Source organism: Emydura macquarii, unplaced genomic scaffold (assembly GCF_026122565.2).
Source record: "Emydura macquarii macquarii isolate MOO-44397 ecotype Brisbane River unplaced genomic scaffold, CSIRO-AGI_Emac_v2 contig_1390, whole genome shotgun sequence".
Classification (NCBI taxonomy): Eukaryota; Metazoa; Chordata; order Testudines; family Chelidae; genus Emydura; species Emydura macquarii.
Window position 1 is genome coordinate 21194216 of NW_027131527.1, and position 18816 is coordinate 21213031.

General features: G+C 40.6%; 1 protein-coding gene across 3 annotated transcripts in view; it reads left to right on the plus strand.

Moving 5' to 3' along the window:
* The window catches only part of HECTD2 (HECT domain E3 ubiquitin protein ligase 2), a 97609-nt gene that overhangs the window by 24281 nt on the left and 54512 nt on the right, over positions 1 to 18816 (plus strand). For all 3 annotated transcript variants that reach the window (XM_067552833.1, XM_067552831.1, XM_067552832.1), the window contains exons 3-6: positions 1023 to 1161; positions 4309 to 4411; positions 6877 to 6966; positions 10834 to 10898. In XM_067552833.1, coding sequence (XP_067408934.1) covers positions 1023 to 1161; positions 4309 to 4411; positions 6877 to 6966; positions 10834 to 10898 — 397 coding nt within the window. The remainder of the gene's footprint in view (positions 1 to 1022; positions 1162 to 4308; positions 4412 to 6876; positions 6967 to 10833; positions 10899 to 18816) is intronic.

Here is an 18816-nt window from a genome sequence, read left to right on the forward strand (position 1 = left end):
ATTTTAATTTTAGAAAACAAGGAAATTTCTATGTTAAAATTGAGTTAATGCTGTTAGCACATACCAGTAACTTGGGACTAAAAACATTATAAGGATATTATTGTTATCCCAACACATATAATGTAATGAAACAAGGCAGGGAAGAAAATCCAAAATGTGCTCAATAAATCAGTTTAAACTACTCTAAGACTGGAAGCACTAATATGCATCAGTCAGAAGTGTGTGGTTATTGTTTGTAATAATTACAGGGTAGATTTAAAGTTGTTTGGATGCCTAAGTGTACATACCCATCCTTAGCGTGTTTTGATTCCATAACCTTAATTCTGAATTTTCTGGGTTTATAATGCTTGTTTTGGGAATAATCGCAACATCCCTGCAACGTTTCCTACCCTAAATTATATTGATATGCTGATAGATATACTTAGCCTTAACTCCAATATATTGTAAATCTGGTCTGTGAATAATATAAATATTAGAGCCGGTCAGGTAGTAGTAAACTTCACTAAAAAGAAATGAAATGAAAGAAATGAAAATCTTTGGTTTAATTTGAAATGTGAATTTTTTTTACATTTTGAAATAAATTTTTTGAAAAGTTTTGGTAAGGAAAACACTATTTTCTCACTCTTTTACTTATTTTCCCTGCAACAAGGTCAGAGGTGGAAAGTAAAATAGTGAGAGTGTTTGTTTTTTTCACACTGAAACAACTTCAAAATATTAAATTTTGATATTTGTCAAAAAATGAAATTTTGAGCAATATGAAAAATTTTAAACGAGTTCTTATATTGATTGAAAAGGCATTTTCTGTCAGTTTCGTGGGGGAAAGTGTTGCTTTGTAATGTGTGTATCTATGAGTTACTAGTTTACAAAATAATTTCTAGGTTCACTTTATAGATTACAATGTAAACTTTAACCTTTTGCAGAGTTCAGATGCATTTGTATTTTGCCAGCTAAATGAATCTTTTTTTGTAAATTATGTAAATAATTACAGTACATTTAACACTTTAAATTTTTTTTTCAATAAGTGAGAGATCTACCACCAATTTGCCTTGACGTTAGGCAAAAGCAGCGCATCTCTATAGATACACTACCACCGGAACTGAAAGCTCCAGTCCCTACAGAGCCTTGCCTTCCCATCAGAACCAAAACTGTGAAAGACTTCCAGTAAGTTGTATTGGTGTTTTAACTGTATGTTCTGTTTTAGTTTTTATTGACTGACTTTCCATGTATTTTTGTTTATTTTCTGGCTGAGTTTTAGTGATGGGATCAGTACAAGATAACAGAATTCTTGATACAGTGTGATTATGTAAGTTAGTTTGGCTAGGATGTTGGAATTAATATCTCCATAACTGTGAAAATTGTGGTGACACCTTGGTCAGCTGGAGTTTTTTGCATCATCTAAAATATATCACTATCAGCAGCCACATGCATTTTGTCTATCATTACTGTTTTGGGGGGGAGAGAACTACTGATATTTACTGTATATTTAGTTTTAGTCAGAGAAAAGACAGGCAGAGATATTCTCCGGGTACAGAAGCTCTTTAGATATTTCAACCACGTCTCTGAAGCTTTGCTGTTTATCATCTACTCATTTGGGGCCCAATCCAATCAGGTGCTGAGCATCCTCAACTCTGACTGAAGACATTGCATACCAGGCCTTTAATTTGTAATGTTGTATATTTTAGGACCTGTAACAATAATTAATAATATGAGCTGTGCCACATCCCATTTAAATGTTGGTTAAAATGTAGAAATATTTTTTCATGTATTATATTAAAGGATATTGATATTTACAGTTCACTCTTGTTGTAATTCCTGTTTATTTCTTTTTGATCCATCTGTCTATTGTTATGAGTACTATTTTAAATAGTGTAATTAAGCTTGACCATTTAGTGGAAATCCCCTTCTTTCAAATTTTAGTTCCCTTGTGTGAGAACCACTACACTTAATAGGCCTTTTATTTCTGTAGACTTAGATCAAAGTCCATACGGGTGAGCTTCATACTGCTGTCCTCTCAGAATTTAGCAAAAGGACAATAAGACCACATTGCCAGATCAGTTTGGTTTTGTTCCACTTCCATGTTTACTTTCTCTGTCAGCACAAACCTAAATGACTGTTTTGGTTTGTCAGGTTTTTCTTCACTTGGTGCAGAATTATGAGTCAGGTACCACAAAGGATTTGGTAAAAGAGAATATTTGGCCAGAACTTAAGTGGTCAAAAAATTGAAACGTGAGACACCCGTCTACCAAACATTTTTTTTATTTAGAGTAAAATTTTCAAGGTCTGTGACATACAAACTTAAGCTCCATTGACTTGCAGCAAGACTTAAGCTTCTAAATCCTTTAAGCACTTTGAAAATGTTACCTTTATTTTAACATTTAGTGTGTTTCATTGAAATAAACATCATATGAGTTAATATATAAAAAAAAGTTTTATATTGTAGAGGAAAAAACAAATTGTGATTTGTATCACTAATATATAGGGCCAGTGTTTTCTGGAAATTGCTGTTATTACCGTGTTCTTTTCCAAAATCACTTCATTTCCAGAATTGCCCTTAATTTCTGGAATCGCCATTCAGAGGATAGGCAGGGCATGCATAGTCCCACATTCCCAGATTTCTACTTGTAGACACCTGACTCTTCCCCAAGAAGCAGAGCACAGGCTGGGGGCTAGATGATGTTGAGACTCACTGTCAACTTCATCCCTCCTCACACAGACCTGGTCTTGGCAAACTGCCACTTCCCCTGGGTGGCAGGGCATTTGGCAGCGGGGCACATCGCATCTGCTCTTGGCAGCATCCACAGCGCCTCTCACCCGCTGACCTCGCCTGCACAGGTGGCTCCTGCCTCCTTTTCCCACACACAGCTTGCCTGGCTCTAGTCCTCAGTGCCCAGTGTCTGACCGTCCTCCCCTGCACACAGCTGACCCTAGCCCTTAGTGCCCGGTGTCTGTCCCTCACCTCTCCTGCACAGCTGGCTCTAGCCCTCAGTGCCCCCAGCATTTTTGTGCTACAAAGCAGTCGTTTTCAAAGTATGGAGCTAAGGAGGCATGGAGGAACGTTCAGGGGGTCATGTGGTGGGCCAGAGCCAGCCCCCAAGAGGCCTGGGGAGGGAGCACCATGCTTCCAACCCTGCTTTACTTCCTGGCCCAGCTCTGCCTCCAACCCATTCAGCCCCCAGTCTTGCTCCACCTCCAGGCCCATTTCTGCCCTCACTCCCTCTCTACCCCGAGACTAGCTCCTACCCCAGCCACAGCTCCATTCCTCCCCCTGCTCTATCCCTAGACCATCTCTGTCTCTAGCCCCAGCTCCTTCCCCAGCTCTGTCTTGAGCCCAAGCTCCGCTCCTGAGGAAGCCTTGGCTATTCAGTAATGGAGGTGGGTGGCGCAGGTAGATTCCATTACTGGTAAGGGTGGGTGCGCAACTGGAAAATTTTGAGCACCGTTGCTGTAAAGGATTACATATTGTTCATGTTTGTCGATACTTGTATTTTTTGTATTAATATAATGCATATCCAAAATTTCCAAAATATATAACTTTGAAAATCCAAAATTATTTTCATTGCTGGAAAACACTGGACCTACTAATATGGAAATAAGTTGTAGATTCTTGAGTACACATTTAGTTCTATGCGTTGAACTCATGGCTTTGCATAAATGTTTTTAATTTTATTTTCAGGGTATTTGGATTTTTCCATTATTTCAGATATTAGTTCTTTATGGGTGTTTAAAATGTTCACATAACATATCCAAGAGGTCCTTAAAATTTCCCAGCTTTTAACTAGATGTGAATCTCTGAATTTTATAATTGAAACAATGAATGAAATCTCATACATAAAATATAGGAATTTTAAGGCTTGTGATAGAGGCAAAGATCAGTACTTGTAATGTTAAAATTAATGTCTTTAAGAGGTTACTTATTATTTTATATTATTTCTACACACTGCCTAACAATTTGTATTATATTAGTAATATCACATTATTCTATTAGTAATTTGTTTTAAAATACTGAAATCATAATCCACTTCAGTAATAAATATTATGATCCAGGTAGTGCTGAAATATATTTTTCACAACGAATGTAAAATGCCTTCATTCTCTTAGAGCGTCAGAGTTTCTAGAGTTGCAGGTATAATATTAGAGCAGAAGTAACTTTAACACTTCAAATCTTAAGTTCACCTTTCTCATAAATATGTCTAGAAATGAAAGACACTGGAGTAATAGTGAAGTATGAAGTACAAAGTCTATTTTATAAAGTGTTTAATATCTGTACATGAGCTTGTGTAATAGATTTATTGTGAATTTTCTTTCTAGGGAGGATATGGAAAAAGCTAAGTCATCAGGAGATTGGAAAGCTGTACATGATTTTTATTTAACAACATTTGATTCTTTCCTGGAGCTAAATGCTGTATTTAAGGTAGAAAACAATTCCGAATGTTGCTTAGCTCTTATAGCTTTTATATCTTCAAGATGCTATATATCCATCAGATAAAATTTATGTTTATCTTGTTTACTTAAACAGACTAAACTCATTGTATTATCTTGTTTACCTTACCCATACACTTTGTAATTATATTATTTCAATGATTCATTTACGGTTCCATTTATTATTTGCTTTTAGTAAACCATTTGTCCATTATTTATTTATTAGTAAACTAATGTTTCAAGCACATTTGTAGGGTTTAAAACAAAAGAAATACAAAAATTGGGGTCCTGAGAATTAAAGAAAATGAAAAGACTTTATAAAAGCTGGCTCTGTACAAACAATTCCTGAAAGATTAGCTTTGCATTATAGTAAATGAAATTGTATAGATATTATTCTGTTAAATTTTGTAATACCTTTGTGATGTTGACCTCCAAGGGAGCCATGCTGAGATAGTTTAAACAGGGCAGACTGCAAAGCCCTAAACACTGGTGTTTTTTCTCCCTTAAGATATTCCAAGCCAGCAACAAACAGCTTCTGATCACCTCCCTGATCATTCAGAAGACAAAACACAGTTTCCTTAAAACTATCCAGCCCTTTGGCTAGCACCCAGACAGCCAAGTCAGATATGATGGGGATTACTGAAAAGCTTTAACCATCATATGTAAAAAAGTTATGTCAATCCCAAAATATCGGACACATTACCAAATAGGTCAGTATATAGTTCAGATCTTACCCAAATACACACTTAAAGGCAATGTGTATTAACTAAACTAATATTTATTTAAAAAATTAAAGAGAGTAATGGTTAAAAGCTCAGTATACACACACAGGAAAATAAAGTTATAAGTCAATTTCAAAGTAGAGATGATCACTGAATTGCAAAGTCTCTGAAACTGCAAAGTCTCTGAAACTACCCAGGCAGGTTGGGGGTATCAGTCCTTGTTTAGAGCTTCTTTGTTAGAAATCCAGTCCAGAGAAATGAAGACTAAATAGTCTGTGTGCAGAGTTTGTTCAAATTCTCCCATGAAAATTAGCAGGGCGATTCCAGGCTGGTGCTGGGATCCCAAACTTGCGATCCAAACTTGGACAGATTTGAGATAAAAAGGATCAGACCTGAAGCTTCCTTTATAGTTGAAGCAAGGTGGGAACATGCAGGTAACTCCCTCATGTGGACTTTGATGAAAGCGAGCCAACCCTTTGGTCTTTACTCAATGGGTCCTTCCTCAGACAATATAGTCAGCAATAGCCATTTAAACTATCAAGACAGTCCACAGATATTTCCTTGAGTGAAGAATAGTAATGTATATTGTCCTTTGAAGTAAAATCTTCATTAACTAGGCACACATAGGTAATTAGCTGCATTAGCACAATTAACAGACAGTTTACTTAAATCTCCAAGAGCAATACAGGTAAATGATATTATTACACCAAAGATCCATCTAGATGTTAATATTCCCTTTTGACCTCTTAATCAATAGAACAACAGTAATAGTCAGGAAAGCAGTGTATCTACATTGTCAACCTGTAACAAAATGTATGTAAACAACATCAAATGACTACCAACAATACACTTGCATATCAAAGCTCTAGTCTACTTGTAAGGAATGACCCTCATTACCATTTGTATTTTCCTTTAATATGTCTTTAAAGGTCAGATCTGGGCCATGCAACTTGCAAAGTTGCTTAGCCCTTTTGGGCCCAGTGTCACAACCTTATGACTATGGATTTGCTTTACTACCTTTTTAGACTATTGTTGATGTAGATTCCATTCCTGGTAAAATAGGTGTCTGACAACCTTGGTTCAGACTGAAGCCCTCAATCACCAAATCAAGTACAGTATGGTTTGTGGCAATGCAGTCTTCCTTGCATTGCCTTCTTAATGTGCTTCAGTCCTGATTCTGAAAGGATCACATCTGTGGATGGGGACTTTAGTCTCCATGCCCAAAATCCTTGGTATTTATTCAATCTGTCTATTGCAGTGCAAAATGTGATTATGGTATTTGATGTGGACAGTAGGATCTGAATTGAGGCCATTAATTCATTTCACATAGGCTATCCAACAGATATTGTGGATGATAGTAATTTTGTTACTCTTGACTGTTGCTGAATTTGAACCAATGACTTGAAGTGATAGACAAAATCACCCATCATCTATCAACTGACATCTAATATAGCTTTTAGACTTTTGACAAATTGGACCCATGTGAACTTTGCTAACATAAAGATTTGTATTCTTGTATTAGAATTTGAAAAGATAGAATATCGTGTATGACCTGCTTTCTTTTTTATTTGTTACAAAACTATCAATTTAATTTTTTTCTTTGTACATACTGTTTTCTAAACTTCTTACAAATGTTAGCACACCTTTTATTTTTAAGGGAATTTTAAAATGACATTTGAAATAATTTGAGTAAAAAAAAAAGAAATGAGTAATATATTATGATCTGAATTTGCAGAAAGATGTCAGTCTCCCCTTCAGTACCATTGAAGACTCTGGAATCAATGCTAAATTTGTGAATGTTGTCTATGATGCCTTATTAAATACTGTAAGTAAAAAAGATAAAAGCCATTAAAATGTTTTAAAAGATGCAGTTATAAGCTCAGAAATCTGCTGAATTTGCGCAAACTGTGCAAGCTTATATGAGATCATCATAAAATCCTGAAAACTGCACTGTACGGATAGGGCAACTTTTAGTTAATAATATTGTTTGCATTTTGGTAGAACCTAGAGGCCTGAATCAGGCCCAATACCCCACTATGCTTTGCTGTACAAACACAGCAAGGCGTGATTCCTGCCCCCAAAAGTTTACTGTCTGAATTGAAACAAGATGCAAAAATGAGTGTAGGAAGCAAGGGGGAAGATGGAATGAAATTGACAGTCATAAGAATATGCTTTTTGCACAGGCAAGTTAAATGTGCAAATGATGGTCCAAATAATTTGAAAGTTATTTTTTCTTTAATAAATAAATGCATAATATAGGCTACTCTTAACCACTTCTTAATTTAACCAATTTTTTATTATTTATTTGGTTGATTTTTTGTTGGTATCACAGTACTCTGTGACCATTGGAGTTTTGCTGGACAAAAATATTTGTATCTGCTATTGTGAACTTAATATTCTTGTTCAGTAAAGGATATTGTGTAACCATTAGTTTGAATATAGGCTATCTGTTTGCATGGTACTAAACTGTTCTCTTTTGAGAGGCATGAAAGAAAATAAGGTAATGAGGGTCTTTTTTCCCACAATATCTGGGGTTCATACTTAGGCTAAGATCCCGAAATTGGCTATTGCAGGTAGATTCCTGTGATGGTGCAATACATCACCAATTTCAAACAAGGTTCTACATTGTGTATAAAGGTCTTCCCATGCAGAATTTTAGTGAACTCAGAGGGGCCCTGCACTGCATACGGCTCTGACCTCATGATCAGATTGCAGGATTGGGGACTTGGACAATAGAAAGAAAGAGCCTTTTCTTATATACTAACAAGTAGTCAGGCAAACAAGGTAATAGAAAAAGAAACTGTAAGATAATATACAATACATAAGAGACACTAGTGATATCAAAAGTTAAACTTAGGTGTGCAACAGAAAAATATATTGCTTTATGGTGTATTAATTCAAAACAGTGGTGCACTTGTTACACTTATAAAGAAAATAAACAGCAGGATTTTATTTAGGGGGAGAAGGCAATACGCTGCATTTATTGTGAATACAAAAGTTTAAAAAAGCAATTGCATACACACACACACACACACACACAAATGTTCTGCAGGCAGAGTATAATTACTAGCCCATGAGTTGCTCGAGCCAGGCCACTGGTCAGGTGGACTGAACTCGAGGATGGAGCCGGGCTCTGTCGGTCGCGAATCCGATGCTCCTAAATGTTTGCAGAACGAACCCAAAGTCTCCATGTCTTCATCCCATTTTTATAGAGGTCCATCCCCATACAGATCTATGTGTCTTGCTGTGTCATGCTGCTTTCGCATTCTGGTGTGATTGTCAATCACCCGTCTGTTGTTGCAAGTATGACCGTTTTTGTGTTATCTCTCACACTTTGTCTTGTTTCTGTATTTGGGGTGGACTCCTCTGGACTTGGTGTTATTTTGATTTACGTTTTTTGGCCATTTGGACTGTAAAAGTTGTTACAGCCAAGTCTTGCTTCACTCCCTTTTGTTATTAGAAAGACTTAGAGTTGCCACCTTTTTACTTCATTATTACATACACACCATTCTTTCGTCAGTCACGCTAACTAACTTCTACTTCAAAAACAACCCCAAACTCAAACCAAAAATTACAACTTCCAATTAAAACTACGTTCCAACTAACTGATATATACTTTCAAAAAAAAGAGGGGAATAAAAGTTATTACAATCCTAAAAGTGCTAAAGTGGAAATAGCCATCAATATGGATTATTCCACTGACATAGAATAACAAAGCACATTCACAGTAAATGTTCTTATATGTGGGTCAGACAGTTACTTGTGTAACAAAAGGCCTCAAAATATTTCTAAACAGCAAACTAGACTGTGAAATATTACAGGCAAAATGCAAACAGAACTGCGAGATGTTACAAGCAAAATGTTCCCAAACACATGTAAACATAATTATAGCAACAGAGTCCCAGGATGTTAGGATGTTACAGTTACTTCTGCCTCCTGAATACTGGTAACGACAAATTAGTTGCTCTCGGCCTATACACTGAACTGGGTAAAATCTTTATCTTATCACTTTCACTGGATTCACGCTCTAAAACCACCTTCTAAGTATGGATGATATGCCTTTGAGATGGGGTAGCTTTTTTTTTAAATATAATTTTTTCCATGTTTGCATCCAGTTGGAATGTTTGGTATCTATTTAATAGCATTTAGTATAAGATAAAGTCTTCTGCTAACTTAAACAATATTTTATGGTAACTAAACTTAGAGCCTAGTAGCAATAATTTGTCTAGCGTGGTATCTATTTTTGTTTGTCTTCTACACATCCAGCCTTGATAATTTGTGTTATTTTAACAATCCTCCTATGGTATTATCTAATTAAAGATTTGGGGAAAATGTAATAAAATTATAATGTTTTGACTGGGAAGTGTGGCAGTGGTGAAAACAAATTCTTCCCTGATTTGTTTTTCTATTTCAAATTCTGCTTGTAGTACCAAGAAAAGCTTTGAAAGGTCTGGAAACTAAAAGGTTTAAGTTTGTATATGGGAAGGAAAAACTATGTGTTGAATTTTTCTAGTCAGATTAGATTGATAGGATTTGCCCTTCCTAAATGTTACAAATGTTATCAAGCTATCAAACAAGAGCTTCTGTTGACTAGAGCTAGAATGATCAAGAAGTATTCAGTAGACCTTGGACAGTTAACTTTTATAGAGAAGGTAATTTGCATGAAGGAAAAAAATAAGGTCAGCTTACTTATACCATTAACCTAATACTAAAGTCAGTATAAGGTCATCCATTTTATTTACCATTATATGAAAATTAATATTTAATTCTAAATTAGTACAATGGAATCTTGGAGACTGGAAATGAGGGAGTGTGAAGATAGTATTTATTACATATTCAATGACTCATTAAGAAATTCAATATTATTTCTGCATCAAATCTGATACATACATACATACTCAGTTATCATGTCCTAAAATGAGAGAATTTTAATAACTAATTTAATAAACCTTGTCAAATATAATTTACCTATAGACCTAGTATTCAAAATTCAACTAATTGAACTAAATATTCAGCTGAGAGTTGCAAAGAGTAAAATAAACTTATATATGCAATTTTCATTGACGGTTTCTCATAGACTACTTTCAAATCAGATTCACCCTTAGAATGGGTGGCATTACAATCTTATAATTTACTGCTCCGTGTAGTTCAATATAGGTGTATATGTGCTGTATTCCACATTTTAAGTATAGGGATAATCTAAATACAGTAGTGTGGTAAAGTCAAATTGTTAGAAGCACCAAAGGTAAGTTTAACATTTTCTCCTGATTTCTTTGCTCAGCAGTAAAAGTCCTAATTCTTCTACTAATCCATTAATTTTACTTCATTGTGAACGAAGGGCAAAATCCAATAAACATTTACATGTACGTTAACTTATGCATCTGAATAGTCCCAGTGTGGAACTAACCTGAGCATTTCTCACAGTGAAGGTAGCAGAATAGTATACATGTATACATTTCCTGTTAATGTTAATTGTATTATCATTACTTTAGATTGTTTTAGTTATATATTTTCTGTGAAGTAGACAAAATAAAAAGTTGAGTTTTTTGCAGAGTAAAAACACTATTCCTAATTTTTAAATAAGAATGTGATCTTACAGTCATGCTTCAAGAATTGTATTATATAAACTGTAAAAAAGAAGTGTATTCTTTAATATAATATTGTTCATTTTTTTTCTTTCCATTCTTCCTAGCCTCAAGATATTCAGAAGTCTGTCCTAAAGGGAATAATTAATGGTCTGTTACAGGAGTGGAAAGGGTAATTATAACCAGCATTTACATTCATTACAGAAGTTTACATGCATTTAGTGAAAAATCAGGGTTTATTGTATCTAGTATATTATCTTTCCATTATACGTGACAAGGGTCTAGCATGTTTTTAGACCAAGAAGGAAAAATTATTTGTGTTACAACTTATTTGTTTTATAGAAGTTTCTCCTTTGAAGAGACACATCTACTGTTCATCTAAATTTTGGTAAAATCCCTCTCAGTGATTGATCAGAAGTAAGTGGAGCTCCCATGGTATGCTGAAAAAAAACCCTTTAATTAGATAGGAGAGACAAGGAGGGAGACGTGCTCTTTTATTGAACCAACTTCTGCATTAGCTAACTCAGATTGTGAAGACATGGCAAACTCAGTTTAGCAATTCATGTTCAACTGCATGTCCCCTCTAGGTTTGAACTCAAGCTGCTAACCCAAGTTGAAATCCAGGTTAACCATGTCTTTGCTGCTATTTTAACCCATGTTAGCTAATGTGGGTTAGCAAACCCAAGTTAAGAATACACTTTTTTTGTTTTTTACAATGTAGTCCTATCCTCAGTCATGGTGGACACTGGTTCAAGAGGGCCTCTCCCCAACTTCCTGCTAGAAATTTCTTAGGAAATGGATAAGCAACTCTGGAGCTCCCCCGGGATGTTCCAAAAAACCCTTTATTTTCTAGCTGCAAAACCACTTTTTCTTTTCAGCTTTTTGCTTTCAGAATCTCTTCTCTCTGTTGTCTCTCCACAATGCAAATTGCTCTTCTTCTGCCAGGGCAGCACTTTGGCTAGTGGCTTACGATGGTGAACACATAGGAGAACTGCCATTGTTCCAGACACAGAGTTCTCTTCTCCACTCTACTCCTCGTCATTTCTTGCAGTTTTGGTAGATATCTCTTTGCTGGATAGAGAGGAATATGATGGATAGGCTACTTCCCAATTTCCACCAAAATGGGTCAGCAAGCAGCAGTAGCTTAAAACAGAAGAGCCTGTACAGAGGCACAAAAAATTCAGGGAGGGAGGCAGGTCCAGTGGTGACAGTAACAGCAGCAGGAAAGTAGATGAACAGCAAGAAGCAGCAAAACCAGACTAATACACCTGTCGTGATGCACAAGGAGACAAGTAGGTAAATCCTCTATTATGAAGGGAAATCAGAGCATCCATGCTCCTCTATAACAGAAAAAAGAGTGGGAATCTCCTTCTTTTCCTACATTATTCCCAGCTCCTCAGGTGTCTCCCATTCCATGAGATTCCCTCCCACCTCTAAGACATGGTGATGGTTGTTAATAAATATTTATTTTAACTAGGATTGGGATCTCTTGTGCTGAGTGCTAGAAAAGATATAGAATATAAAGATATAGAAGAATATATGAGAAAAGATGCTAAGATAGCTGGCTGACATTGTTTCTGTTGCTTCAGGTCCCCCTCACTTAGAAAGTAGCCAAAATTTGGTAAGGGTCTTCCCAAAGGTCTCTTTCAGTCAATGGCTTTCATGGAGAGCAATGGGATCCTATATGTAATGAGCATTAAAAGAACTTATTCTTCCTCTCACCTCCTGAATGCTTAGACACTTTTTCTGTCATGGACATAAGAGCCAAGATTAAAGAAATACAAGAAAAATCGAAAAGCCTTGGGAGTGCTACTTGATGTCTTCTCTAACTCAAACACTTCCTTCCACTCTCTTTTCTCAAAGAACTACTGCCTGAATCTATTCTTTAAAATCTGAAATAGGGTTCCAAGAAAGACTTTTTACCCTATGGAATATTGCAGCACCATGATTAAAAGGATTATTTTGGCTCTGGAGTCCTCACCAAAAAGAAAGAATCAGTTAAAGCCTAGGTGGTTATATATTTTCCTGCTAGCACATGGACTTTCCTTTGAAATGATTGTTTAAAGAACAGTAAACTCAGAATGAGAGCAGCCATGAAAAAGCAATTGCCTATACCAGCAGATCAGTAACTTTTGTATAAGCTCCAAAGGAAGTAACTGTCCATTTTGCCCAAGAGTGATACTATATTGACAGGCATGATGAAGGAAACCATCTTCTTCATTAAGAAAGATTTTTTACTTAAGCACTTTGTTGGACAGGAAGTTCATCATTCCAAGGAAATTGAGGCCATAGTGTTATTTTTCCAGCCCTCGGTCTTTGTCAACTACTTTGCTGGAGCATCTGTATTTAGGTTCAGAAGACATAGGGTGGGCTTTTCAAAAGTCCTCAGCATTGGCCTTCTCTGCTCCCATTAAATCCAGTGGGAGTTTTATCATTGATCTAAATGAAAGCAGAAGTAAGCCAATGGTGAGAGCTTTTGAAAATTCCATCCTACAGAACTACAGCCTCCAAACACACAATAATGCAGGCTGTCTTGAAGACCTCTCATTCCTTCTTTCATAGTAGATGTCACCATTAGTTCAGTTTGACTCTCCTCAAGATCATTGACCCCAAGCACAATTGTCAGGAAACAAACATAGCTGTGCTTGTGGAAAGCTAACCACCAATGCAACTGATAACCCCCAGACAGCTCCAACAGATGCTACAAGAATGAATTCACTTTTTCTAGAATATGAAAGCAAATTATTACAAAGTAGAGAAGAACTCTGGGATTTCTGCAACATTTCCTATGTCAGAAATTAGTGGGCAGTTTGATTATGCTTGTAGTACCAACAACACTGGAGAATGATTCCTGCTTTCTGCTCTCATGAGCGGGGTTCATCAGAGACTTCTGCTTCCAGGCTATGACATGGATTTACCTTGTGGGATTTACCTTGTGGCTAACACTTCCTCAGAGTGTATCAGTATCAAAAGTCATAGTAGTTGAGCCTCAATATGGCATATTTTATAGGGAACAAAGTAATCCTCATGATTTCAGACTTAGAAGTGTATCTCATGTCTTACTATCCTGTTATTTTACCCAAATCTAAAATGCCCCCAAAAAGAAAAATGATATATCCTGGATTTTTGGTTTTATTCTCTTAAAATAAATCTTGAGAACAGAGCAGTATTGATGGTCAAGCTCTTGACCTTTATCTTATCCTTATATTATATATATAAGATTATATATATAGTCTTCAACCGAGTCAGAAGATCCAAAATGAACATAGTCTGTTTTTTAATCTAATGCTATGTTAGTAAAACATAGGTCACTCCTCCTTGGAGGGACTATGGACATGCTTCTCTGAATCAGCTTCATTTTCATGGGCAGAGAAATCTTGAGCATCAGTCAAGGAAATGTATGAAGTAACCATTTGATTCCAAAGTGGAGTTCTGGGTATCTCTTTATACAGTGTTTCATAGGAGGGTATTCAGCTAAGTGGTGCTTCAACAATTTCTTTCTATGCTTTCCAATACTTCTGGCCTAATCTTGTTCTTCTTTGAGTGCTTGTTCATGTCCATTCCACTATAGGTGTGTGCATGCCTCCGTGCACGGTTAACCGGAACTTTTTTCCCTTTAGCAGATCCCGTAGGGCCGTCTCCGGCGCCCCCTGGAGCCATGCGCACATGCCGCAATATATGAGTTGCTGCCGGCCCTACATCCCCTCAGTTCCTTCTTTCCGCCCGTGGAACTAGCCTTGCTCTCAGCAAGTACTATTCCCCTTGTTTGGACTTCTTTGTTATTCTAAGTTAGTTTTAGTTAGTTAAGTAGTTATTAAGCGTTGTTAAGAGTAGTTAGAGATAAAGCAAGTCCCTGCGGGGACTTTGAGTGGCCGGGCTATACCCCGGTCGCCGGGATTCAAGTCGTGTGCCTCCTGCGGGAAGACCTTCCCACTCAGCGACCCCCACGACCGCTGCCTTAAGTGCTTGGGGGAAGCACACATAAAAGAGAAGTGTAAGATCTGCAGGGCTTTTAAACTGAGGACTCAAAAGGACCAAGAAATCCGGTTGAAAGCCCTGTTGATAGAGGCAGTGCTCTGCCCAGTGTCTGAGCCAGCCTGCTGCACCTCGGCACCAAGCGTGACCTTGGTACAGAGCACACCGCTGGCACCAGCCTTGACTCGGCATCACGCAACATCGCCAGCACCAAAGAGGAAGAAGCAGTGTGCAGAGCGTGGACACTCCCCTGCGTTGACAGTACAGGCAGGGTCGAGTACGGAGATGCACCGGACCCGGCCCGTCAAGTCTTCTCCAGTGCCTGCATCTCTAGTCAGGGAGCCTCCCGCGACTCCTGGGAGTGGGAGAGTGCCCCTGCCGACGCCGTCAACATTAGAGGCTTTTCAGGTGGCAAGAGCCTTATTGGCTTTGTCTATGCCACCTCCGCCCCCCTCCCCCGCCGAGGGAGGAGGGGCCGGTGTCATGGGGGAAGCCCGCGTTGGGTCCCCCTGAATGGTGGTGGAGATCCCCGATACGTGGAGGAAGATCTCCCGCTGGACGGTCTCCGAGGGTAGAGCAGAGCCGCTCCCCCAGTAGTCGCTCCAAGTCGGCGTTGCCGAGCTGACCTGCTCTGGCACAGGACGTGGAGTCTCCCTCTCAGCGCCAACGTCGATCCCCAGCACCGGAGGCAGCGCATGCCAGGAGGCGGCATCGGTCGAGGTCTGCCAGGTGGCACCCAGACAGCTCCCGCTCCAGTTCCCGGCACCGAGGAGTTCGCCTATACCTGGATGGCGCAGAACCCGGTCACTGTCAGAGGACCCAACATCAAGGAGTTCGCCCACACCGAGGCAATGCAGAACCCGTTTGCCATCAGAGGACCCAGCACTGTTCAGTCCATGACGCGGAACCCGGTTTCCGGAGTCCGGCTCGGCCCCAAGGAGTTTGGAGCGGCACTGACCTCAGTCACCAAAGTTGTCTGCAGGGCCGCAAGGCAAGCAGCAGCGGAAATCATCGGTACCGAGATGACGCCCCGGTACTTCAAGCTGTTCGGAGCACACCTCTGTTTGTCGGCATCGTTCCCGGCGATGGAAGCAGTCCTCATTGTCCTCCAGGTCAGAGGCGTCGAGAGGGCAGTCCCCAGCATGGAAGTGCGCCTGGGACCTAGGATGTACACGGCACCACCAGTCCAGTGACTTGGGGTCTCCTGGGGGAACAGTTGTCCGGAGAGCCAAAGCCCCCACAAAGCATTACAACCTGTGGCGCAGTCAGTCCTGGGTTGGTTCCAGGGTCAATGGCTGCAACAATGGCCTAATTGGGCCCCATGGGGTATCCAGATGGGGCTGGGGCCCCAATCCATTATGTCATTGGGGGTGCAGTCATGCCTCCGGCACAGGAGAAGGCCCATAGACACCACTCCTCCACACTGGAGGGACCCTCAATGGGTGCAATCCTTCGCCAGGAGGGGGCGCACCCATGGGACGCTCCTCAGCAGTCCTCTTCCTCCTCACCGGACGAGGCAGTCTCCTGGGACCACTCGGCGTCACTGGAGGATTTCAGGGCGCACCAGGAGCTGCTCAAGAGGGTGGCCTCCAACTTGGGGCTGGAGGTGAAGGAGTTAGAAGAGGCCAAAGATAGTCTCTTTAACGTGCTGGCAGTGGCTGCTCCAGCGAGAGTGGCCCTCCCAGTCCACGATAGGGTCCTTAAGATTGTAAAGCCCCTGTGGCAAACCCCTTCCTCAGTCGCCCCTACGTCAAAGGTGGCCAAGAAAAAATATGTTCCGGACAAAGGGTTTGAGTATTTGTTCACTCACCCTGCCTCAGGAACCCTGGTGGTAGAAGCGGCTAACCAACGAGACAGACAAGGTCAGCCAGGGTCCACTACCAAGAACAAAGATAATAAGAAGCTGGACTTGTTTGCGAGAAAGGTTTATTCCACGGCAAGCCTGCACTTCAGGATTACCAACCATCAGGCCCTCCTGGGTAGATATAATTTTAACCTGTGGGACTCCCTCAGGTGGTTCGCTGAGGCCCTGCCCCAGAACCAGGCTGCAGACTTTAGCACCATAGTGGAGGAAGGAACCATGGTAGCTAGGGCAGCACTCCAGACGTCCTGTGATGCTGCTGACTTGGTGGTCAGGGCCATAGCCTCCACCATCTGTATGAGAAGGTGCTCCTGGCTGCTATCCTCGGGCCTGTCCCAGGAAGTGCAGCAGTCTGTTCAGGACCTCCCCTTTGATGGGTCGGTCCTATTCTCCGACCAGACTGATGCAAAGCTGCATGGTCTGCAGGACTCCAGGGCCACGCTTCGCTCCCTGGGCCTTTACACACCCCAGTTTTCCAGGCGTCAGTCACGGCCCCAGGCACAGCAGCAGCCAAGGCCTCCGCCCAGGCCTTTTCAACCCTATAGGAATAGGGATAGGAATAGGGGGTTTAGAAAGAGAAATCAGCCCCCCAGCTCGTCCTCAGCTTCCCAGCAGGGGCCCCCCAGGAGGTCAGGCAACCAGGGTCTGGCGCCATTTCGGCCTTCCATCAGCCGCTAGAGGGTAGATCCCTGTTTTCCCATCCCATGTCAGTCATGTTCCTCAAGGGGGTGGAGAGGCTTTATCTGCAAGTCTGTGACCCAGTGCCCCCCTGGGATCTCAACCTGGTCCTCTCGAGACTCACGGGGCCCCCCTTCATGCCCTCTGCTCCTGCTTTCATGGAAGGTAGCCTTCCTTGTGGCCATTACCTCAGCCAGGAGGGTCTCCGAGATTAGGGCCTTGACCTCAGAGCCCTCTTATATAGTATTCTATAAGGACAAGGTCCAGCTGAGGTTGCATCTGGCCTTCCTACCCAAGGTGGTTTCCCAATTTCATTGTAACCAAGGTATTTTTCTCCCTGTGTTTTTTCCCAAACCTCATGGTTCGGAGGAGGAGAGGAGATGGCATTCTCTGGACGTGAGACGAGCCCTGGCCTTCTACATCGAGCATACAAAGCCATTCCAGAAATTGACATAGCTCTTCGTCGCAGTGGCTGACTGAATTAAAGGCTCACCTGTCTCCACCCAGTGCATCTCCTCGTGGATTACATCATGCATCAAGTTCTGCTACGAGCAGGCGAGGGTGCCGCTTCCAGGAAGCATCACAGCGCACTCAACCAGAGCTCAAGCCTCATCTACAGCCTTCCTGGAGAGAGTGCCCCTGCAGGATATCTGCAAAGCTGCCGCCTCGTCGTTGGTGCATGTCTTCACATCCCACTACGCCATCATCCAGCAAGCGAGAGAGGACGTGGGATTCCGCAGAGTGGTGCTCACCGGTAACTCCTACCCACCTCCAAATGTATTGCTTGTTAGTCACCTATAGTGGAATGGACATGAGCAAGCACTCGAAGAAGAAAACAGACCTACTTACCAGTAACTGATGTTCTTTGAGATATGTTGCTCATGTCCATTCCACAACCCACCCCCTGTCCCCGCTGCTGGAGTTGGCAGAAAGAAGGGACTGAGGGGGCATAGGACCGGCAGCGCCTCATATACCGCGGCATGTGCGCGGTGCTCCAGGGGGCACCAGAGCCGGCCCTACAGGATCTGCTAAGGGGAAAAATGTTCCAGTTAACAGTGCATGGAGGCGTGCACACACTTATAGTGGAATGGACATGAGCAACACATCTTGAAGAACATCAGTTACTGATAAGTAACCTTATTTTTCCTGCCTGTCTACTTTTCACTGCAGCTATGCTTTCTGTGTAAAGGATCAATGGGTAAGCCTGTGTAATAAGAGACATGTTCTTACTTGTCAGTTTCTCTTACCTGAGCATGTCTGCTTGTCCTTCTTTATATTTTTGCAGGAATACGTAGGGTCAATCAACTTGGAGTATATTCAAAGGGTTCTTCATGGTCATATTGAGATCCAGTTAGCAGATGTTTTCCCTATGTACATAGTTATTAACAGTAACATTATGTTTCTTGTTTCTAATAACTTTGGAAGAATTCTTTCTGGCGGAAAGTAGGTGGATGGTGGGTTTTATAGCTTATGGCTTACAACGATAGCCTGCTTTTGCTTCTCCTGACAAATAAGTGAAAGGGACCCAGCATATGTGTAGATTGTAGAAGATCAATAGGTATGATATCTTTGGAGA